This window comes from Mirounga angustirostris, unplaced genomic scaffold (assembly GCF_029215605.1).
Source record: "Mirounga angustirostris isolate CCGP_5_RB_7025 unplaced genomic scaffold, mMirAng1.0.hap1 SCAF_16, whole genome shotgun sequence".
In the NCBI taxonomy this organism is placed as follows: Eukaryota; Metazoa; Chordata; class Mammalia; order Carnivora; family Phocidae; genus Mirounga; species Mirounga angustirostris.
In genome coordinates this window covers 57,080,360-57,103,443 of record NW_026991724.1, presented here as the reverse complement: position 1 = coordinate 57,103,443, position 23,084 = coordinate 57,080,360, and the positions used below count along the sequence as shown (strand labels likewise).

Sequence of the window (23,084 nt, the reverse complement as noted above, 5' to 3'; positions counted from 1 at the left end):
TTTTAAAATGCAGACCAACCCAAACAAAACAATGTGTCAAGTGGCACACGGAGGAAGATCCACTCTCGGTGTCGAAGCAATGCCCATTTGCTGCTCTGCCTGCAGTTTTAAGGTTAAGCGTTGCAATTCCAGTGTTAGCACTGAGAGAAAATAGGCCTGGGAAGTGAAAAAAGGTTCACTATGGAAAAGCAAAGGGAAGAAGAGAGTTTTAACGAGTGGAATAAGAAAATGTCTGCATACAGCCTATTAGATACCTTACTTACACTCTGGACAACTCCAGGAGGCAGAGATTAGCCCCAGGCCCGCAGCGAGGAAGTGGGCAGAAACAAAGTGTCAAACGCATGACTGCTTAAATCAGACCTGGAATTCTTCACCAGTGCAGCAGAATAGAATTTTAAAATAGAGGCTAAAGTCTAAATTCTGCAGTCAGTGTAAAGATTGCTAATTGAGCTGACGGTGGGAACGCGTCTCACACTTTGTTGTGTGGGTTGAGCAGATACCCGAGATAAACAATTACAGTCACAAAAACATAGAGACCTATTTACATGGACACTTACAGACGTAATAAAACATGAGCCCCTATAAATAGCATTCACCCGGGCACACACAGGATCGCAAGTACAGTTGTTATAAGGTGTCACAGTTGTGCACAGGCACTGAAACACACACAAGCACACGTAACAACGAACGGATGACCTACTAATTGTCATTTAAGCTCTCTGGTAAAGGAGGCTGGGTGTGGACCTGTGTGGGAAACGTGGGGCTCAGGGACTACACATCCCAAGAACCACCGGGGCTCCCATTCCCTTTATATCTATGGCCAGCGTTCTCCAGGCCTCATGGGATTCGTAGTTTATTTCCTCCTACAGGCCCAGGGACTTGAGAGGGTAGGCTCCTCCAACAGCCCTTGGGGAAAAAAGGGAAAAAAGGCTATTGCCTCTATCCAGACTTCAGCGCCTTTCTGGCTATTTTTCCCGCTCTTTGATCCGATCTCAAACTGCCTGCATCTCCCCTAGCCAGGATTTAGCTGCAGGACACTTAAAGAGAGGATCATTTCATGCTTTAAAATGCTACGTGGAACGCCTCACCCAGGACTACAAATTCCAGCCTGGCTTGCGAGGATGTAGAGCCTGGACTACATTTCCCAGCGTGCTCCACGTCCCAGGGTGCGAGCGGGAGAAGTGCGGGCTCATGAAGGTTCGGGGGGCGCTGTCACTGTGGACCCCACCCCTTGAGCATCTTCACCGATGTGATCTAGGGGGTTACCATGAGGGACTTCGGACTCCCCTTGCCCTTGGGCCTGGATTTTTTGGGTGCTTGGGGTTCTGCCTAGTACCCACTGTGCCTCTAGGGGCGTGGCCCTGAGGACTACATTTCCCGGCGTGCATTGGGGCTGCGGGCCGAAGGCCGTGACCTCTGTCCACTTTGTCTCCCATCAGGACCCGGGCGGTCACCCGGCGGAGCAGGGACTTGGATCGTCCTGAAGGACCTCTGGGCTGCGGGGCGCCCTGGTGTTTCCCGTGACCTCGGGCATCCACTGATTCACTTATTCATGCAAAAACTCATTTAGGTCGCGCCCCATTAGGCTCCACTCCGGGCGCTGGGAATAAGGAGGGCGCACGGAAGACAAACGTCCTGGTCCTCCGGCCGCGTATTTCTGGTTGAAGGGAGCAGACCAAAGAGCCCACAGTAAAGAGTGACATGGGGAAATGAGCGTTATAGGCGTCCCGACTCCCGGGTCCCGTGGAGCCGAGCACTGCGTTCCCCAGCGCGCCCCCACCCCAACCCTCCCCCCGTCGCTTCAGGGCGGCTGACTTCCCAGTGTGCCTCGGGGCGGAGCGAGGCCAGTTGCCGTTAGCAACTTCCGCCTGCGGACTCCATTTCCCGGCGCGCCCCGGGGCGGCGTGCTGACGTCGGCGCGCCGGGCGGGGACAGACAGATCGTCGGGCGGCGCGGAGCCAGCGGCAGTTCCCGGCGGCCCCTGGCGGGCGGCGGCGGCGACTCCGGCTCCGGCTCCTCGGGGCTAGGCGCTCGCTCGCTCGCTCGCTCACCGGGCGGGCGGGCGGCGCGATGTCCGGCGAGGACGGCCCGGGGGCGGCCGCGGCCGCGGCCCGCGAACGGCGGCGGGAGCAGCTGCGGCAGTGGGGGGCGCGGGCGGGCGCCGAGCCGGGCCCCGGGGAGCGGCGCGCCCGCACCGTGCGCTTCGAGCGCGCCGCCGAGTTCCTGGCGGCCTGCGCGTGTGGCGACCTGGACGAGGCGCGCCTGATGCTGCGGGCGGCTGACCCCGGCCCCGGCGCCGAGCTCGACCCCGCCGCCCCGCCGCCCGCCCGCGCCGTGCTCGACTCCACCAACGCCGACGGCATCAGCGCCCTGCACCAGGTCAGCGCCCCGGCCCCTTCCGGGACCTGGCCCGTCCTGGGTCCAGCCTCCTCGGACGTCCTCGCAGCCTGAGTCACGGTTGCCAGTCCTGGTCCTGCACCCCCGCCTTCCCCTTCCACCCACCTCGAGCTCCCCGCTTCCAGTCTTGAGCCTCTTCCACCGGCCCTGGTCTTTGCCACCCTGCGCCGCCCACTCTCTGGACCCGAGCCACTGCTGACAGCCTCAGTCTGCTCCACGCCACCGGTCCTTGTCGTTGTCACGTCGCGCCGCCGTCTCCCGACCCTGAGCGCGCTTCGCTAGTCTCGTCTGCCCCCTCTGGCCCCCTGACTTTCCCCTTCCCAGGCAGGTACCGCTCTCACTGAGCAGCATCCTCCCCTCTCTCTGGCGCCTCTGGGGCTTCCTCCCTTGGTCCCTGCCCCGGGCCACCTGTTTGGCTAGGCCCAGATCTTCCGTGTTGCTGCTTTCTGATTCGTGCTCCTTCCCTATTCCTCCCCACCTTGGGGCAGTGCCATCAGTTGCTGGGTGAGGATGCTCTTTCTTGAGCCACTTTCTTTCAGGCTTGGTTTCCTCGTCTGGGTCACCTCATCCTAACTCCACTCCGATACCGTCTGCATTTTCTTTCCGGAGGCTGTGCCACCTCTTGTCTCCCACAGTAGGCCTCGTGTGGGGGACCTTTGTCCTTCTCCAGGCACCTCCTCGTCCTCCCGCCCCTTCCCTTGGGTAGGCCTGTATCCTTGCCCTTTTTCTGGGGAACCTCAAAGCACCCACCTTTCTATCTTTGGTCATCTTGCTTCCTCTGCCTGATGCCTTCTCCTGTGCATTTGAGCAGCTTCTCCCCCATACACTGTGATCTCTCTGGCTTTCATCATGTCACCTCCACAAGGCTTCTAGAACCCTGCTGGTCCTCTCCTCCACAACCTGGTCCCCGTGCCTTTCCAAGACTCACTGATTGTTGCCTCCGGTGTTTCTGTGTCCCAGAACTGGGGCCACCTCATGCCCCAGGATTCTCTCTGGTTCTGGATGCATTTATCTATTCCCCCACAGTGGGACCACCAGGGACAGGACTGGCCACGGAAGAGCGTCCACCCCCTGTCTCATCCCTGAGACCATCTCCTTCCCGGGTCAGTCCTCAGTCCTCCCCTCCCTGCCAGAACCCACAGGGTTTGGTAATTGGTGGAACCAGAGAAGACCCTGGGAAGGACAGGTTGGTGGGGGAAGCAGGGATGTTGGAAGAGGTCCACTTCTCAGGTCTGCACAAAGAGGAGAGGAGCAGTTGAGGAAGAACAGAATTGGTCCTAAGTTCTAATCCCAGTTCCTCAGCTTTGTGGCCTCGAGTTACTGTCCATTCTGTGCCTCAGTTTCCTTTTCTGTGCAGCAGGGCTAGCGGTCTGTCCCTCCCTGGCAGGGCTCTTGCGAAGGAGGGAGATCGCATGTGTGGAAATCCTTTCAGGAAGTAGCGTAGGCGTTTAGCTGGGGAGTTCCTGCCACCTGGTCTAAGCGCCAACCCTCCCCTTTTTCTCTTTCCCAGTCCCCAGACCTGTCCCCTACAGAGTCCCTAGTGCTATCTGGGAACTTTTCTTCCTCCTCTGGGTGGAAGGCTTCCCCGAGGCCTTGTAAGTTCTCCGAGTACTCGGCAAGCCCAGGAGAGAGGCCTCAGGCTCCCGTGTCCCCCTTCCTCCGCCATCATCCATGCCTTGGCTCTCCTGGACTTTCCCTCAGGGGCTCTTAGTCCTCTCTTCAGGCTGACCTCCCTTCCCCGGCATCCGCCTGGGCCTGGACCCTTGCAAAAAGCCACTCTGACCTTGCCTATCAGGCTGCCTTTTCAGGTGAAATCTTTTCCCCTCTCCAGGCAAGCACTTGGTAAACTCACTTTGCAGGAGGCCTGAAGGGTTAGGGCTTTGGAGGTTCAGAGAGGGGAAGTTCCCGCCTCAGGTCACATGGCCAACAAGCAGGAGAGCTGGGGTTGGGTCAGGCCTGGCGTGGGGTGACCAACTCATGGTGGTTTGCATGAGACTGGTCTGGTTTTAGCAGTGAAAGTCCTAGGTCTCAGGCAACCCCTGTCCCAGACTCCTGGGCCTTGTCTGGGTGAGTCCTGGGGCCGTGGTTTCCTTTCTGACTCCTCCCTGGAGTGGGTCCCCAGGCATCAGGCCCCTGCCCTGGTTGTGTGCCTAGGAGTTCTCAAATCCCAGGGCCTGCTTCAGGTGGGTTAGTTAACCGCTTGGTAAAGCTGATAGACTCTCCTCTCTCCACAAAATTGCCTTGTGAATTAGTGGCTAGGTCTGGGGTCTGGAGTAGAAGGGATTGGGAGCCACAGTTCTTAGGTCTGAATAGGGAGGATGCAAGCTGGGACTCCTGAGCCTGGGTGGGGGGAAGGGGCTGGGACTCCTGGGTCTGGGTCGGGGTGGGGGTGGGGGTTGGACTCCTGGGTCTGGGTGAGGGGGGGTGTCGTCTGGATTCTTGAATCCCTGGTGCCCAGGCCTCGGGCATCTTTCACATGGATTCCTGTGCCTGGCCAGGTCCTTGAAAGGGAAAGGCCCATCTCCCTCCTCAACCGCCCCCCCCATCACCATGACAACCGGGTGGAAATAAACGGAGCCGAGTTCATCCCGTTCCCAGGGCATGTGTGGCCCCCCTTTCACGGCCCGAGTTTCCATGACTTCATGCTCTTGGCCCTCATGGCCTCCTCCCCCTTCTCCAGATGGGCGGTTTTGGAGAGATGAGGGAGTTGGGGGGTTAATTTACCCTGAGAACCCAGGAATCCAGGCCCACCCCTTCCCTTGACCCAGCGCAGGTCCCAGTGCCCACCCCGTGTTTACATGTGCCCCGGGACTATAAATCCCTTCTCTGTCCCCACTTGCTGGGCCTACTTGGGCCAGGGCTCCTGTCTCCCTGAGACTGATTTCTTCCTCTGCTGTACAGAGCCCTGAGAGCAGGAAGATCAGGGAGGGTGTTCCCAAGTGTGGACCCCTTGGCACAGTACTCCATGCGTTAGGCCCTCAGTGCATGGGAGCTGCGTCTTGGGCCCCAGGTTCTAGGCACATGCTAACTCAGCCATCTCTGCCCCTTTAGGAGTCTTGTCCAGGACCCTCATTCTGCCCCACCTTCCCAGGGACTTGGTGACTTTACCAGCCCTGCACAGCCTTGGGCCTCAGGGGCCTGGCCTCTCGCCTCAAGGTGCAAGTCAGGGCCATGGTCAGTTCCTGGAGTGTATCTCCTGGGCCCGTGGGAGGACGGGCTGGGGACCTGGCTCCTGGGTCTGAGGGAGGAGGGGGCTGGGAGCCTGGACTCCTGGATCTGAGGGAGGAGGGCTGGGGTCTGGACTCCTGGGTCTGAGGTTGGAGGGACTGGGGGCCTGGACTCCTGGATCTGAGGGAGGAGGGGGCTGGGGGCCTGGACTCCTGGGTCTGAGGGAGGAGGGGCTGGGGGTCTGGGCTCCTAGGTCTGAGGTAGGAGGGGCTGGGGGCCTGGACTCCCAGGTCTGAGGGAGGAGGAGGGGGGTACTGGGGGCCTGGGCTCCCGGGTCTGAGGGAGGAGGAGGGGGGTACTGGGGACCTGGGCTCCTGGGTCTGAGGAAGGGCTGGGGGTCTGGACTCCTGGGTCTGAGGGAGGAGGGGCTGGGGGCCTGGATTCCTGGGTCTGAGGGAAGAGGGGCTGGGGGCCTGGACTCCTGGGTCTGAGGGAGGAGGGGTTGGCTTGGACTCCTGGGTCTGAGGGAAGAGGGGCTGGGGGCCCAGATTCCTAGGTCTGAGGGAGGAGGGGCTGGGGGCCCAGATTCCTAGGTCTGAGGGAGGAGGGGCTGGGGGCCTGGACTCCTGGGTCTGAGGGAGGAGGGGCTGGGGGTCTGGACTCCTGGGTCTGAGGGGGGAGGACCTGGGGGTCTGGACTCCTGGGTCTGAGGGAGGAGGGGCCTGGGGCCTGGACTCCTAGGTCTGAGGAAAGAGGGGCTGGGGGCTAGACTCCTGGGTCTGAGGGAGAAGGGGGCTGGGGGCCTGGACTCCTGGGTCTGAGGGAGGAGGGGCTGGGGGTCTGGACTCTTGGGTCTGAGGGGGGAGGAGGGGGGCCTGGGGGCCTGGACTCCTGGGTCTGCGGGAGGAGGGGGCTGGGGGCTTGGACTCCCGGGTCTGAGGGAGGAGGGGGCTGGGACCTGGACTCCCGGGTCTGAGGGAGGAGGGGCTGGGGGTCTGGACTCCCGGGTCTGAGGGAGGAGGGGGCTGGGGGCCTGGACTCCCGGGTCCGAGGGAGGAGGGGCTGGGGGTCTGGACTCCCGGGTCCGAGGGAGGAGGGGCTGGGGCCTGGACCCCCGGGTCTGCGGGAGGAGGGGGCTGGGGGCCTGGACTCCCGGGTCTGAGGGAGGAGGGGCTGGCGTTCTGGACCCCTGGGTCTGAGGGAGGAGGGATCCATTACTGGAAGCCCCGTCCTGTTGATGGGGACTGGGGTATATCATATCTAACAAAGCACCATTCAGGATTTCTAAACCTGGAGAAAAGTTCTCCTCTCTTTATCCAATTCCTGTTTGTAGGAATTTGGGTGTTCTGTTGTCATGGTCTCTGCTGAGCTCCAGATGCCCAGCTGACGACCTAACCTTTGGGAAGACGGGGGTGTCATAAGTAGCTGGGTGGGTGAAGGGGCCTGCAGGGGTAGGGCTGGTGCCTTCCAGGCTCTGTCCCAGGGACATCAGGGTCTTTCCCTTGAGTGTCACAACTGCTTGTCCCCTGGATCTGTCTCATGGCCCCTGCGGGAGTCCTGTCTGCTGGGCACAAGGTGTGTGGGTGGAGCAAGGGCTGACTGCCGTGTCCTCTGCACCCCAGGCCTGCATCGATGAGAACCTGGAGGTGGTGCGCTTCCTGGTGGAGCAGGGTGCCACGGTGAACCAGGCAGACAACGAGGGCTGGACGCCCCTGCACGTGGCTGCCTCCTGTGGTTATCTGGACATCGCTAGGTAAGGCAGGGGTGGGTATGTGGGATCCCATGGGGGCCGGAGCTCAGCCCCCTCAGCCCTGACCTCCCTACGCCACCCCTGCCCCCAGGTACCTCCTGAGCCACGGGGCCAACATTGCCGCAGTCAACAGCGATGGGGACCTGCCCCTGGACTTGGCCGAGTCGGATGCCATGGAGGGGCTGCTGAAGGCGGAGATCGCCTACCGAGGTGGGCCCTGGGTGCTGACTGCGGGCACGGGGAGCAGGCAGCCGGGGCTCACAGGCCAGTGGCTCCGCGTCCTGGGATTCTCTGACTCTCTGTGCTTCGGTTTCCTTTCCTGTGCAGTGGGGGTGTGAGTCCTGTCCCCAGGCTTGCTCGTGACATGAAGTGAGCGATTCTATGCAGTGCTTGGGTCACTGCTGGGCACAGAATAAGAGCCCAAGCCGCCAGTGACCCCTGTTGCCACTTCACCCCTTGAGTAGGTGAGGAAATGAGGTGAGGTTTGTCCAGAGGTCCCTGGGCGAGATTGTCTTCTTGAGGGCGAGTGGAGGCGTGCAGGGTCCTGGGGGATTGGCCTTGCCACGCACAGGGTCAGTGCACCCCAGTGGTCTTTCGTATGGCCCCGGACTCCCCGAAACTTTGCATATGGCCACAGTCATATTTCGAGAGAGAACGTGTTGTTTCTAGCACGTTCTCAGAGGGGCTTGCGACCAAACGTACTCCCCCCAGAACAGCCGTCTGGGACCAGCTGATGCGTGGGGTGTGGGGGGCAGGCTGTGGCCTGATGGATCTGGAAGCAGAGAATACAGGTCGGGGGTGTGGTCTGGGTTCGGCGAGGCAGCCGTTGAGGTGTGAGTGCAGGGTCTGGGGGTCTGGACGGCCCTGTGGCAGGTTCAGGGCGGCTGCTGTAGGGCAGGCCCTGGGGCTTTGAAGGTAACACCCAGATCCCGGCTTGGCTTGGGCAGGTTAAGGGAGGGCCCCGTGGGCTGGGCGGCTGGGGTCAGGGCGCCCTGCTTTGCTTAGAAGGGGGACTGCACAAAGCTAAGGCAGAGATGAGCTTCCCAAAGCTTCAAACTTGGAGAAAGGCTGGGGCAGTCTTTGGGGAGTGCCCACGTGACCCTCACTGGGCTTCGCCGGGCGTTTTAGCAGCTCTGTGGAGATGTGGTGCGTAGCCCATATGGTTCTCCGTGCAAGCGTGTGGTCCGCCGGTCTTTCAGTGCGTTCAGTGTGGTGTGTCCGTCAGCACGTTGCTTTACAGGGTTTCAGTCATCACCCCACTGCCCCCGGCCCTGCGAGACCACTCAGCTCTCTGTCCCCATGCGCTTGCCCGTCTTGGATGTTTCGTACAAATGGAATCACGCGGTATAGATTGATCGGTTTGTCTCGTTTTGGCACATGTGCAGTCACTCTGCCTCTCCCCCTCCCCTCACTCTACATAAATAGCTCCCCCCTCCTTCCTCCCTTCCCATTTTCTCCCCTTCCTGGCTGCCTCCCTCTTCTTTCCCAGCCATCTTGAGAACACGTTGCAGACGTGTCCCCATCCTGCCGTGGGAGCTGGTGTCTCCTCCAACAAGGACACGGGATGTCACATTGTTACTCCTCTGTCGGCCTTGGGACCTTGAGGACCTTGAGGCTGTGCTCTTACTGGCTACTTGTGGCCTCCCCTCCCGTTCAGGCCCTCCTGGAGCCATGCCCTGCCTGCCCTTGGTCCTCATGTCCCCCAGCTTCCCCTCGCCTTCCTCACCCTGCCTCGTTTACACAGCGTGTCCCTCAGCCTGCACTGGGCGGCTGCTTCTCCAGGAGATTCAGGTCTGCATTTTTGGCAGGAACTTCCTCAGGGCGTCACTCCGGAGACAGGCGCTGTGTGTCTGGCCCGTTGCTGTTGACGTTAGCCTTGAACCCCATGGAGAGGCATTGGCCAGGTGACTCCACTGTGGAGGCATCTTCCTTCCTTTGTGATTAGAAGTAGTCTGCAGGGCAGTGCTTGGCGGCGGCTGCCATGGGAGCCCCCGCAGCCTGGCTCAGGCCGCCGAGGCGTTCGGACAGCCGCGTGCACAGCAGCATTGTTCACAGTAGCGAAAAGGTGGACGCAGCCCAGGTGTCCGTCAGCGGACAAATGGATAACGATATGTGGTATGTGCATACAGTGGCATAGTGTTCAGCCTTAAAAAGGCAAGAGATTCTGACACACGCTACAGTGGGAACGAACCTTGAGGACATGCTCAGTGAGGTAAGTCAGGCACAAGAAGTACAAATACCGTATGATTCCACTTACGTGAGGAATGTGACTAAAGCGGTCACATCTGTAGAGACAAAAAGTAGAACAGGGGGCACCAGGGGCTGGCGTAGGGGGAAATGGGGAGTTGCTGTTTAGTGGAGACTGAGTTTCAGTTTTGCTAGGTAAGTGTTCTGGAGAAGGATGGTGGTGGTGGTTGTACAACAGTGTGAACGTACTTAATACCACTGAACTGTGCATTTAAAAAGGGGTTAAGATGGTAACTTCTATGTGTATTTTTACCACAGTCAAAAAAAAAAAAAAAAAAGAATTTATGGGCTATGTAACTGAAATCCAGGAATTATGCAGGCTTCAGGCATGGTTTGATCCAGGGGTACAAAGTCAAAACTATCACTGCACTGGAGTCTGCATTGACCTCATAGGCAGATTCTCTCAACGGGGTACATAGCACAGCTTCCAACAGCTCAGGCTGATACTCCAGCTGAACCAGAACTAGACTTCCTCAGTTGTCTGAGCTGCCAGCCTCGGTCTGAGCCAGCCCTGAGCCAGTCACTGGGGCAAGAGGGATGGGTGGTTAGGTCTGGTGACGTGGCCACCTACGGAGCCCCACCGTGGGTGCAGTCACGTTGGAGCTGGGTGGGGTGGACGCAGGGTGAGGATAGTGAAGACGTTACAAAGGAGGGACAGTAGATACCAGCAAGGCCAGCAGCAGCCCCGACATGCCGCGGATGCTGCCCCCAGCCACAGGCCAGGCCTCGGGGACACAGTCCGGCCACCGTGTCCTGTGCACACAGCACCCTCCGGCCACTTTGCCCACGGGGACACAGGACTGGGCAGGAGGGGAGCGTCTGGCAGGCCCTCCCGCCCTAGGATGAGAATCTTGTTAACAGGCGTGAGAGGCGGGGGCCGGCACCAAAGGAAGAATGGATAAATCACTAATCGGTACATGCATGATCTGAGCAGGGCTGGCAAGCTTTCTCTGTGAAGGACCACCCAGGAAACATTTGAGATGTCGTGGGAGGTACTGTCGTGTTGCCACTGTCCCCCGTGGCTGCTTCCCCACTACAGCTGGCGGCGATGTGTAAGTGGTGGGCATGGCTGTGTTCCAGTAAAACTTTATTTATAAACACAGATGCCTTCCACAATCGGCAGATCTTAGTGACAGGAAGTAGATCTGTGGTTGCCAGGGGCTGGTGGTGGGAGGTACAGGGAATGACTGCTTCGCGGGTACGAGGTTTCCTTTTGGGATGATGGGAAAGTTCTGGAAATGGATGGGGGTCGATGGTGGCACATTGTGAATCTCCTAAATGCCACTTGAATTGCACGGTTTAAAATAGCAAAATCGGCACGTTTTACGTTACCTTTGTCTTGCCATTGCCGTAACAAGGTAAAAAACCAGACAGGTTTGCCACCCCTGATCAAGAGCTCCATCAATAAACACAGGCAGGTCTCACCAAAAGACAGATTGCAGAAGGATGTGTATGAACATGCTGAAGGATACTAAGGTTGAATAAAAGGTCAGCAAGCCCCACCCTTCCCTGCCCAAGGAAGGCACACACGTCTATAATAGGATTGAAGGGGATTCCCTTTAAGGAAGTTGTGGGATGAGGAGTGTCCCTGAGTGCCCAGCACTCCCCTGGCCTCTCCACCCCGGCCTGGGCCTCCAGGTGGGCCTTCACCAACTAAACATTCCTTGAACGGCTGCCAAGCAGCCGAGTCCCTGCCAAACTGGAGACCCAGAGGTGCTCGCGCTGGACGTAAGGCCCGAGTGCCCAGGTGCCACCAGGTGGCGCAGCCGTGCCCCTGGATCTCGATGGCTTCCTGCTGCAGTGGGCCGCGCACTCTGGGATCCCGTGTGTAGACTCAGGGCAGAAGTTTACAGGATATATAGTAAGGATAAAGCCAAATGCATGTTCACGAGAGCCAAGTTTGTGATGGTGGTGACCTCGGGGGCCGCAGGGAGCAGGTGAGATCGCTGAGGGGCACACGGGGTGTGTGTTGTCTCTGTCCTATTTTAACGTTTTAAACCCAAGTGGTGGTACCCTGGGGTTTTTTTGCCAGTGCTGTCCAGTGGAAAGCCAGTGTAAGCCATGAGCATAAATGAAATTTTTTAAGTAGGTGCAGTTAAAATAGTAAAAAGAAACAGGTAAAATTAATTTTAATAATATATTTTCTTTAACTCCATATGCCCAAGGTGTTATCATATCAGCATTAACCAGTATAAAGAAAACTATTCAGGGGGCGCCTGGGTGGCTCAGTCGGTTAAGCATCCAACTCTTGATGTCAGCTCAGGTCTTGATCTTGGGGTTGTGAGATCGAGCCCCATGTTGGGCTCTGTGCCGGGTGTGGAGCCAACTTGAGATTCTTTTTCTCCCTGTACCCGGCTCGTGCTCTCCTCGCTCTCTCTCTAAAAAAAAAAAAAAAATCTATTCATGGGTTGTTGCACGCTCTTTTCCCCCCCACACATGGAAATCCAGCGTGTACTTTACGTTCACGACACATCTGAGTTCGGACTAGGTATGGTTCATGTGCTCAGTAGCTGCGTGTGGCTGACGGCTGTTGAGCAGGACGGCTGAGCTCCATGCAGCACTTTGTTGAGTGTGAGATATTGCAGTTGGAAAAGCGGTAGACACCAGTCAACTTGCAGGAGAAAGATGAGACATTCCCTGGAAATGACCATGTTTGACTCGTGTCTCAATGGTTTATACTGTGCACACTGCGGATTCTCGGTGATGGTCAGCAGATACTATTCCAGCCTCAGGCTGCCTGTTTCGATCCAAAGTCCACTGACGTGCAAAGTCATAACTTGCCTTTTGCATCCACAAATACAGTACAACTTTTCCAGGAAACCAAAGGAAATGGTGAAAATGACCAATGGAGAAGCATGCTGGCCTCTCACCAGCTTGTCCTAGGTGACAGCACGGCTGTGAACAGGAGTTAGCTCCAGGGGAGGAAAGAAGCTGTAACCTCAGTGACTGGTGGCTCCTGGCTTGGTTTGCCCTCCTCACGGGTGACAGAGATGGTCGCGACAAAGTGCGTGAAGATGCAGGGCTAAGGATTTTACTGGTGTTGCTAGGGAGAGTCAGATGTCATCAGACGCTGGGTTTGCTCTGTAAACTTGAGGTTTTATACTTAAAGATAATGATAAAGGTGGCACTTTGGTTGAAATGGGAGAAGGCCTGCGATCTCCGTTCTCCCCGCTCCCAGCAGCGACCTGGAACCCAGGTGGGGAAATCCAGGTCCTCCGAGTCCCAGAGGAGCAGGCCGACTGAGAGGGACCGGGCAGGGCCGCAGCCCCATGCCTCCTGGAGCTGGAGGCGTGAGTCCCACCTAATGCCCCTTCTTGTCCTCCCAGGTGTGGATGTGGAGGCGGCCAAACGGGCCGAGGAGGAATTACTGCTTCATGACACCAGGTGCTGGCTGAACGGGGGTGCCATGCCAGAGGCCCGGCACCCCCGAACGGGGGCCTCTGCCCTGCACGTGGCCGCTGCTAAGGGCTACATCGAAGTGATGAGGTGAGCTGGGCTGGCGTAGTCCTCCCTTTTCCCTGCTCTTTGCCTTGGGCCCATGTGTTCCTTCTCTCAGCCTTACACCTTCCTGTGGATTTTTTAAGTTACGTATGTAGGCTATTTCCCTTTAAATACAGCTTTGCCATGTCCACAGGTCCTGATGTGTAGGCTCTTCACTGTCATTCAGTTTAAAACATTTCCAGCTTGTAGTCTTTCTTCTGTGACCCATGGATTATCTAGAAGTATGTCGTTAATTTCAGATGCATGGGATTTTCTAGTCATCGTTTCATTACTCGTTTCCTGGCTTGATCGCACTGTGCTTAGACAGTGGGTGCTGTATGATTCCAGATTTCTGAAATCCTCTGAGGTTTGCTTTATACCCCAGTACGTGTGAGATGGGAAAGAGCCATGCTGTCAAGTATAGCGTTCTATATAGGTTATTAGGCCAGCTTTGTAGTTGTGCTATTTAAATTCTCTGTATTCTTAAGAGATTTTTTTTTCCATCTGCGTACTCTGTCAGTTACTATGAGAGGTGTAAAAAAAAATTTTTTTTAAGATTTAATTTTTAAGTGATCTCTGCACCCAGCATGGGGCTCAGATTTACAACCCTGAGATTGAGTTGCATGCTCTACAATTGAGCCAGCCAGGCATCTCCTAAAATTTCCTATTACGCTTGTGGATTTTGCTTGTTCATCCTTTAGTTCTAGCAGTCTTTATTTCTGTATTTCAAAGCCAGGTTATCTGGTGCGTATGTATTTTACATTGCATGTATTCAAACAGCGCATGTTCTTCACCTGGGCCTCGTCTGTGTTTGGCTGCCTTACCCCTTTCTATTGGGGTGGTTGGTTCCAGTTGTTATCCTCAGACTCTCTCTTCTCTCTTTGTGATTTATGCTTTATTTTTAGTCTGAAAGTGGAGTAGGGATGAATCCCTCATCTCTGCTCACTTCTGTGTTGGACTTTTAGGCAGGTCTTCCAGTGAGGAGTAGCTCCAGGCTCATGTCCTAGTTACTCACCTGCTCTGAAAGTAGAATGCTTTGTCCTCTGTACTTGGAGCAAAAGATCTGGTCTGATGCTCGTGGACCGCGTTGGGCACCTGCCCGTCTCAGAGCTAGTCCCTGTGGCAAGGGGGATGGGATACTGTAAATGGTCAGGCCCAGTCATGCGCTTAGCCCTTCCCTGTTCTGCCTAATGGCTTCCACCCCTGAGTCTCAGGTGGCTGCTTCACCTCCTGCCATCGCATCTGTATCCCAGACAGCAGAAAGGAGGAGAGGGCAAAAGGAGCAAATGTCAGTTTCCTTTTAGAAGAACAATCCAGGAGGGACATGCACACTTAATGCTGACACCCCATTTGCCAGATCACCTGGCATTTACCTGGTATTACCACCATCCCAGTTACTCACCTGGCCACTCACAGCTGCCAGGAAGACCGGGACATTTCTCTTCAGTCAGGTGACAGTGTGGCCAGCCGAGAGTCAACATTGTTACTAACAGGAGGAGAGTCCCTCTTTGGGGGCAGCCTCACTCTCTGCCCCAGAACTGAAATGCTTTGGATGCAGACATAGTCTCTGAGTCTCATTTCATTACTGCCCCTCAGATTGGCTTCTATTTACAACTAAACCCATCAACTGCATTTTTAGGACAACGTAACTGACATTCTCCTCATTGGAGATGAATGACAGAGTAGAGGTGTGCACTGTGCAGTTATTTGATGTGATTCACTCAGCACTGACTTACTGAGCACCTGCTGTATGCCAGGCCGTCTTTTAGGGCTGGGGATACACGGGCCAACGGGACAGGCCTGGGCCCATGTGCAGCCCCCAGCTTCGCTGGGGAGACAGGGGAGCAAGGAAGCAGGCCAGATCCGAGGGCCCTGAGTGCGTGGAGGGGCTGCCGTTCTCCACGCTGGTGACCTGGGGCTGGATGACTCCAGGTTCATCGTACGTCATTGAGCAGCATCCCTAGGCTCTACGCTGGGTGCCAGGAACACCCCCACCACAGTCATGACACCCAGCCATATCTGGGCATCGCCGAGTGCCCCCGGGCGGCCAGCACTGTCCCTGGTTGAAACCACGGGCCTAGAAGGATATAAATAGGGCGGTGGGAGGAGTGAATGGCATGAGCTCTGGCCTGGGGACGGCTGGTGACCGACCCCGTGCGCCTCCACCCCCAGACCGAGGGCCGGAGGGGGGCGTCCTTGGGGAGATGGCGGGCGCCCAGCGTGGCTGCAGCAGGTGAGCTCTGGGAAAGTGAGTCGCGAGGTCAGCAGCGCCACACGGGTGCTTTGATTTGAAAAGCCTCCTTAGTAAGTATCTCCTCTCCCCATCCTCTCACCTTGCGTGAGCTCTTTCCCACTGCACAGAGCCTGATACCAGCTGTGCAGAATTGCCCTGGGCCTGTAACCCTGCCCTCCCCCAAAACCTGTGCTCTGAGATGCTGATTGTCGTAGACTCATCAAAGCCAGGCTCCCTCAACCTCGCCACTCGTGGCGTTTTGGACCAGATCAGCCTTTGCTGTGGGGCCATCCTCCGCACTGTAGGATGTTGGTAGGACCCCTGGCACGCAGCCCCAAGTTGTGACACCCAGCAACGTGTCCAGACACTGCCGGCTGGTCCTGGCGGGCAGTATCGCCTCGGCTGAGAACTGCCACCCTCAGCCGGCGGGTTCCTGGAACAGTACCTACCGAGGCTGCCCCTTCTGGGGCCTCAGTCTTTTCACAGGCTCTGGGGCTGTCTGTCCCACAACCAGGGGTGACAGTCCAGAGAGTGTACCCTCTCCTGCAAGTACAAGGAGCAGGGTTCTGGAGGCCACCTGCTGGCCGGGGGAGGGGCTCTTCACCACCTGCCTGGGATCGGTTCAGTGACGTCATGGGTCACAGCGCCGCGAGCCCTTGTCAGCCATTGGTGCAGAACCCTTGTCTTGGTCCTTGACTGTAAGCCTTCCTGGCCCCCAGACTGCTCCTTCAGGCTGGCTACGACCCGGAGCTCCGGGATGGGGACGGCTGGACCCCCCTGCATGCGGCGGCCCACTGGGGTGTGGAGGATGCCTGCCGCCTGCTGGCTGAGCACGGTGGGGGCATGGATTCGCTGACCCACGCGGTGAGGGCCAGGCTGCTTGGCGATGGGGGGGAGTGAGGGTGGGGAGGGCCCCCCCTCACCTCCTTCATTCTCTGCCCCCTCTCTTCCTCCCCCTCCATCAGGGGCAGCGTCCCTGTGACCTGGCTGATGAAGAGGTGCTGAGTCTGTTGGAGGAGCTGGCCCGGAAGCAGGAGGATGTGAGTCTCAGGCGCGCCCTCCCTCCTGGCAGCCCGCCGAGGGAGGCCTCCCTGCTCCTTCCCAGCTGGTGACAGTCAGGAAGAGGAGTTGGGGGGAGGGGATGGGGTCTGGGGCCCAGTCACACCTTGGGATACAGATGATGATTATCTGTCCCAGGCTCAGGCTGGGCCTCATCAGCCCTGGGATGCAGCCCAACCAGCATGGAGCCAGGCCTTGTTGCTGGAAAAATGCAGAGTGAAGGGATGAATGGCCTGGACTCTGTGCTCTGAATCACAGCTCTGCCATGGATTTGCTGTGTGAGCTTGGGCTGGTCACTTAACCCCTCTGAGCCTCCGTTTCCTCACCTGTAAAATGGGGATAATGGTGTGTGCACCTTTTTGAGGAGTTGTGTGGAGCATATGCTATCCTACGAGGAGTATGTACGTTACTGAACAAGGACATTTAGAACGCTGCTCGGCAGATGGTAAGCCCTGTTGGTAGCAAGCAGCATCTCCTGGGGGCCAGGCCCTAGCCTGGAGCTTCCCATGAGTGGCAGGTAGATGGACACAGATCCCTCTGTTTAAAGGTTGGTCATGGTTCTGGCTTGGTGGTCGGCTTCTCAGACCCAGGGCACGTGCTCGGGTTTGAGGGAACGGCATGTGCCAAGCCTGAGGCAGGGGAGCCCTGGGACAGGGGCACACCCGAAGGACCTTGAATGCCAGGCTGAGGAGCAGCGTGAGGCTGAGGGTGAAGATGATGGGGCCACAGCGGGGTTTGTAGAGGGTGAGGCAGGGTCAGCCCTCGGGGAGGGGGAGAACAGATCTGTATGCGCCTTTCCATCCTGGCGGGGAATCCTCCCGCCCATGGGGCTTGCCTGGATAGGCCGGGTTGGGGGTTGGGGGGGCGGGGAATGACTGGCTGTTCTAAGGAAGGAACTGTTGGCAGAGGCTGGGCCAGTGCCCAGCGAGCCGTAGAGAGGAGGCAGGGGCTCCTGGGTCTGAGCACCAGGCCAGTGTCCCTGGTGAGCAGGGCACCCTGGGAGTAAGAGGGGATGAGACCAGAGGTGGATGTGAGAACTCGAGGGGCCACATGCCGCACAGTCATCTGCAACACACTCCGATGAGCCCACAGACCCTCCATGCCCACCCCTGGAGTGGAGCGTACTGCAGCTGGAGCATCCTTGAGCTTAGACGAGCAGAGCTGTGTGTGCTGGCCCTGGACGCTGGGGCTGTGGGGCCCTCCCAGCAGTCTGCTTTCTCCCTTGCAGCTGCGGAACCAGAAGGAGGCCTCCCAGAGCAGAAGCCAGGAGCCCCAGGTGCCTTCCAGCAGCAAACACCGAAGGTAGTAGGCGGGCACGTGGGTGGGTGGGCTGGAGTCTCCCAGGGCTTGGACCCCAACACCCTCCCCTTCCCACCAGGAGCTCTGTGTGTCGTCTGAGCAGCCGAGAGAAGATCTCCCTCCAGGACCTGTCCAAGGAACGCCGGCCTGGGGGTGCAGGGGGGCCGCCAATACAGGACGAGGATGAGGGAGAAGAAGGCCTCACCGGTGAGGGGCCAGTCTGGGTTTCTGACTCTAGGAAGAGGAAGCTGGAGCCTGGACTCCTGGGGTTGGGGAATGAGGGGCTGGGGGGCCTGGACTCCCAGGTCTGAGGGAGGAGGGGGCTGGGGGTCTGGACTCCCGGGTCTGAGGGAGGAGGGGGCTGGGGGGCCTGGACTCCCGGGTCTGAGGGAGGAGGGGGCTGGGGGGCCTGGACTCCCGGGTCTGAGGGAGGAGGGGCCTGGGGACCTGGACTCCCGGGTCTGAGGGAGGAGGGGCTGGGGGCCTGGACTCCCGGGTCTGAGGGAGGAGGGGGCTGGGGGCCTGGACTCCCGGGTCTGAGGGAGGAGGGGCTGGTTCTGAGAGGCAGCTGGTGTCTCCCTTTTCCTACTCCACAGAGCCACCGCCTCCAGAATCCAGAACTGTCAATGGAGTGTCTTCCCCACCACCCCCTAGCCCTCAGGGCCCCATGGTGAGTCTGGATGCCCTGGACGGTCATGCTGTTTTGAGAGGGCAGGGAGGGATGCCAGGAGCCTGCAACCCCTTCTCAGGGTATGTAGGGTGAAGGTTAGTTTCCAGAGTTCCCGGGACCAGCTGAGTGGTTTTTTCTGGCCGCACCCTCCAGGGGCTGATGGGAATTGCAGTTTGTGTGGTCCTTCTGGGGTAACACTTGAAGTCTCTGGGAAGGATGCTTTCTCTGCAACTGAGACCTTTCTCTTCCCCAGCCCCCAGAAGGGGCCCCTTTCTCCAGGCGCTTTGGCCTCCAGAAGACGGGAAGCTCTGGTGCCCTGGGTCCCACAGACGGGCGGGGGGCCGAGGGCACCCCTGGGGCTGGGCTGCAGCGCTCAGCTTCCTCCTCTCGGTTGGAAGGGACCTCTGTTCAGGTGAGTGGGGTGAGGGGCAGGGGACCAAGCCCTGCCTAGTCGAGGAGAATGTCGTCTCCCATCTTTGTCTCTTTGCACAGGCCAAGGAGTCCCGTCTTGCCAGAATTACGCCTACACCCTCCCGTAAGGTGCCGGAGCCCTCTGCCCTGTAAGTACCAACCCAGGGCCTGGGCCTGTCGGGGTGGGGGGCAGGTCTGGGTTACAACCGCTTCAGTCCCTTTGCTCTGTGGGGTCTCTGCCCCGACCACTCTTTGCCTCCATTTTCCTTCTGGTGCATCAAGTAAAAGCTTACAGTTAAGCTTGTAAGGACACAATGACATGACCTCCTGTTGCCTCTGTCTGCACCTCCCCCTCACCTTTCTGACACAGGCATGCTCCTGCCCCTGGGCCTTTGCAGCCCCCTGCCTGGCCGCCTGGCTTGCTTCTGCCCTTCCTCAGGTCTGTGTGTGTCCCCTTCTGGGTGAGGCCCACTCTGACCCCCTGCTCATGCTATGTCTGCACATGCACGCCCTCCCACCTCCTGTCAGCGCTCTGTTTCTCAAAGTCCTTTAGCCTTCCGGCGTGTTATATGGTATACACGGTTTTTTATGCTTATTGTTTGTTCTGCATCTTTTCTGTTCATACTTGACTCATCGGGGCAGAGATAATTTTCTTCTGCTCACTGCTGCATTTCCAGCACCTGCCACGTAACTCGAGCTGGAGTAATAATATTTGTTGGATGAATGAATTCACACAGGTTTGAGATCTCCAGGCGCCCTCCCTTGGAGAACTCCACTCCTCCCTCCAGGATTCCGGAGCCTGAATCCCCAGTGAAACCCAATGTCCCTGTAGCCTCTACAGTGCCCCCAGCTGACTCCCGGGACCGGCGGAGGTGAAGAGGCAGGGGGTGGGAAGCTCTTTCTCCCTGGCTGGGGAAAACTACATGTCCCAGGCCTGGGTCCTCAGGGCCCCCGGCAGGCACTCCCTAGGGGGGAGTTTGTCCCAGGGTCCGCTGTGAGTTGACAGTCCTCTGGCAGAACTTAGCTTCCCTGAAGGGTGTCAGCCATGGAACGGGAACAGAGCTCAAAGGAACCCTCCCTGAAGTTGGGACCTTTCACTCAGGTCCTACCAGATGCCTGTGCGGGATGAGGAATCTGAATCCCAGCGGAAAGCTCGCTCTCGCCTCATGCGCCAGTCTCGGAGGTCCACACAGGTGTGGGCGTGGGCTGGGGCCTGGGCTCCTGGATCCTGGGAAAAGGGGTCGGGCTCGAACTCTTGTGGGTCTGGGAAGGAGAGGCTGGGTGCCTGGACTCCTGGGTCTGAGGGAGGAGGGGCTGGGGGCCTGGACTCCTGGGTGTGAGGGAGGAGGGGCTGGGGGCCTGGACTCCTGGGTGTGAGGGAGGAGGGGCTGCGGGCCTGGACTCCTGGGTCTGAGGGAGGAGGGGCTGGGGTCCTGGACTCCTAGGTCTGAGGGAGGAGGGCCCGAGGGCTTGAACTCAGTCCTGAGGGGCTGGGCCCTGACCTCGGGGACCCCTGACTACCCCCCCGCACTGCAGGGTGTGACTCTGACCGACCTGAAGGAAGCAGAGAAGGTAGCAGGGAAGGCCCCAGAGCCAGAGAAGTTGAGCCTACAGAGCCTGGTGAGAGGGATCAGGTGAGCAGGTGGTGGGTGGTATAAGACACCCTGTCTTCTGATCTCTCTGACCTCCCTTGCCCTTCTTCCCAGGACCCATCTGGGCGTCCCCGAATCCCTGGGGTGGAGAACTCTGACGGCCCTGCCCAGAGAGGTGAGGTCTGCTCTCTGGGATGAGGTCCTCCTGCTCCCTGGCCTCCCCATCTCTCCTGTTGCACTGTTTTCCTGGGGGTCGGGCTAGGGATCCTGACACCGCAGGGAGGCGCCCCCCCCCCCCCCGTTTCTGGGCTGATTCCTGCCCCTCCCCCCAGCAGAGGCGCCTGACGGGCAGGGGCAGGGACCACAGGCCGCCAGGGAGCATCGCAGAGTCGGCAAGGAGTGGAGGGGGCTTGCGGAGGTGAGGGGTGGGGCCCAGGCCGGGGCGGGGCGAGCTGGGCTATGGGTGGGCCTTGGAGGCAGGGTGGTGGGCCAGACTCCCCTCCCGGCATCAGGCTGAACCCCACCTCCGCCCGCAGGGGGAGGAGGCGGAGCTGGCCGACCGCAGCCCAGAGTCCAGGTACGGGGTGGGCCGGGAAGGGTTTGGGCTTGTCTGTCGGGCTGCAGAGAGCCCCGCTGACGCCCCGCCCACCTCCACCCCAGCACTTCGGAGCGCGGCCCCTCACCGCGCCGGCAGCGGGACCCCGCGCCAGCATCGGACGAACCCGATGGAGGCTTCAGGAAGGTTCGCAGCTCCACCCCACCGTCGATCCAGCTGACCCGCAGTCGGCCTCTGTCCACCTGCCCTTCCACCCTCTGTGGCTGTGCCTGCCGCATCCCCACACCCCACCCTTCCCGGCAGCCTCACTGAGCTGCCTGCGGCCGGCAAGCCTGACCCTGTTCCCCCCCCTCCCCGCCCCCGGCCCCCCCAGCTGTACTCAGAGCTGCGCAGTGAGAATGAGAGGCTTCGGGAGGCCCTGACCGAGACCACGCTGCGCCTGGCACAGCTCAAGGTGGAGCTAGAGCGTGCTGCGCAGGTGAGGCGCCGAGGCCCCGGAGGTTTTCCGCGCTGTCGCAGCGCTGGCCCAGGTGTGCCTGTGCCTGGGCTCAGGACCCCTGGGGTGGGGGGCCGGGCCTGCGGGGCATGCTGGGACCCGTGGGGGTGGGGCTGATGAGGGATAGGGCCCGAGAGCCTGGACGGCTGTCCCTGTCCCCGCGCTGGCGTCCTCCCTCCCGGTCTTTGTGGTTTGGATGTTTGAGCCTTGTGCTTCTTCTGTTCTCGCCAGAGGCAGGAGCGCTTTGCAGAGAGACCAGCCCTTCTGGAGCTGGAGAGATTCGTGAGTAGGAGCACCTGAGGTGGGGGCCCATGTGTCCCCAGTCTTACATACCCATGTGGGTCTGAAGAAGGCCTTCTGCCCTCTCCCCACCCTTCCCAGCCTTACATGATCGCTGCCCCCCCCCCCCCCATCCCTGGGTCTCAGGTCTACCATTTATTCCAGGAGCGCAGGGCCCTGGAGCGAAAGGCCGCCGAGCTCGAGGAGGAGCTAAAGGTGAATACTAAGGGGGTGCTGTGGGCAGGGGGTTCCAGGGGCCCAGGGCCGCCCGGCTGACCCCTCCCCTCCCACAGGCCCTATCCGACCTCCGGGCTGACAACCAGAGGCTCAAGGATGAGAACGCAGCCCTGATCCGTGTCATCAGCAAACTCTCTAAGTGACTCTGGAGGACGACCTTCCCCCACACCCGTATTTATACAACTGCTTCTGCCACACGCATCCCTCCCCCTGTGTGAGCACGAGTGATAGGGCTCCCAGGGGCTCTCGGAGAAGCCATAGCCTCCCTTCGGGGCCTCCAGACTGTGAGGGGAGTACAGAGTCCCCAGGAGCCAAGGGGGGGGCCCCCCGAGGCCGGGATGGAGGCGAGAGGCCGAGCCAGGTAGGGAGACGTTGCTGAGGGGGGCTCGGGGCTAGAGGTGGGACCAGGGAGGAACCGAGGAGCAGGAAGTGCCAGGACCACAGTGGCCACCGGAGGTCCCCCTCACGTGTGATGCCACCCCTCTCACCCCTCCCGTTCCTGAACAGGGATCCGAGAATGTGCCAAGAGTCCCGCCCGCCTCGGCCAGGTGGGCCTGTATATAGGGTCCGTGTGCAATAGGGAGGGATGTCTCTATTTTTTGCTGCCCCCTCCCCGCCCACTGTCAGGGGCAGGGGGAGAAGATATTTTCGAGACAAAGCACAGGCACCACAAATAAAAGTCGTGAAGTTGCCACACAGTGACTGTGTCCCCCGCTGGGGGGGGGGAGGGGAGCGCAGCGCTTCCGTGTTCATCTGTGCTCGTCCGTGGGGGTGGGGTGCCAGGGGGTGGGGGGGAAGGCTTTCAGGAGAGTGGCCAGCTGGAGCCGTGGCCTCGAACCAGGGCTGATAAGGTCCCCCTGGTCCCCGAGTAGCCTGGGGCAGGGCAGGAACGGTCAGCTGGCTCAGAGGCCAGGGCTCCTGTCGGGCTTGGAGCTTGGCTCTTACCCGCAGTGCTTATGAAACAAATTTGAGCCAGTTGCCAACATTTAAAATTTGGGCTCATTCATTTTTAAAAACCTAGAATTCTGGCTTTTCTGGAAATAGGACTGGGATAGTAGGAGCTCTTCAGTGCGGCTGGGGCGGAGGAGGGGGCGTGCTTTCATTCCTGGTCGTGTTCTCCTTTCTAGGCCCCGTCCTACCTCCTGGTGATTCCGTAGTGAGGGGAGTGGTAAAGACCTGACACGGGGGAGGAGAGGCCTGCCGTGAGGAG

At 59.2% G+C, this 23,084-nt stretch overlaps 1 protein-coding gene across 5 annotated transcripts; it reads left to right on the top strand.

The window, feature by feature from the left end:
• Positions 1-1,975: 1,975 nt before the first annotated feature.
• On the top strand, positions 1,976-22,566 carry PPP1R12C (protein phosphatase 1 regulatory subunit 12C). 5 transcript variants are annotated; one of them, XM_064580504.1, is made up of 23 exons: positions 2,241-2,379; positions 5,449-5,571; positions 7,188-7,318; positions 7,407-7,525; positions 12,889-13,048; positions 15,995-16,139; positions 16,241-16,315; positions 17,563-17,636; positions 17,713-17,840; positions 18,230-18,303; positions 18,557-18,715; positions 18,796-18,863; positions 19,452-19,586; positions 19,817-19,907; positions 20,251-20,334; positions 20,421-20,481; positions 20,639-20,724; positions 20,843-20,883; positions 20,967-21,048; positions 21,236-21,340; positions 21,590-21,640; positions 21,803-21,853; positions 21,931-22,566. In XM_064580504.1, exons 2-23 carry the CDS (start codon positions 5,569-5,571, stop codon positions 22,015-22,017), a joined length of 2,010 nt encoding a protein of 669 aa, XP_064436574.1. In that variant the 5' UTR covers positions 2,241-2,379; positions 5,449-5,568; the 3' UTR covers positions 22,018-22,566. The 5 variants fall into 5 exon arrangements, 3 of the variants coding, with proteins under 3 accessions (XP_045748157.1, XP_045748155.1, XP_064436574.1); XM_045892201.3 differs by lacking the exon at positions 5,449-5,571 and having other exon boundaries at positions 1,976-2,379; positions 20,642-20,724; XM_045892199.3 differs by lacking the exon at positions 5,449-5,571 and having other exon boundaries at positions 1,976-2,379.
• Positions 22,567-23,084: the final 518 nt, after the last annotated feature.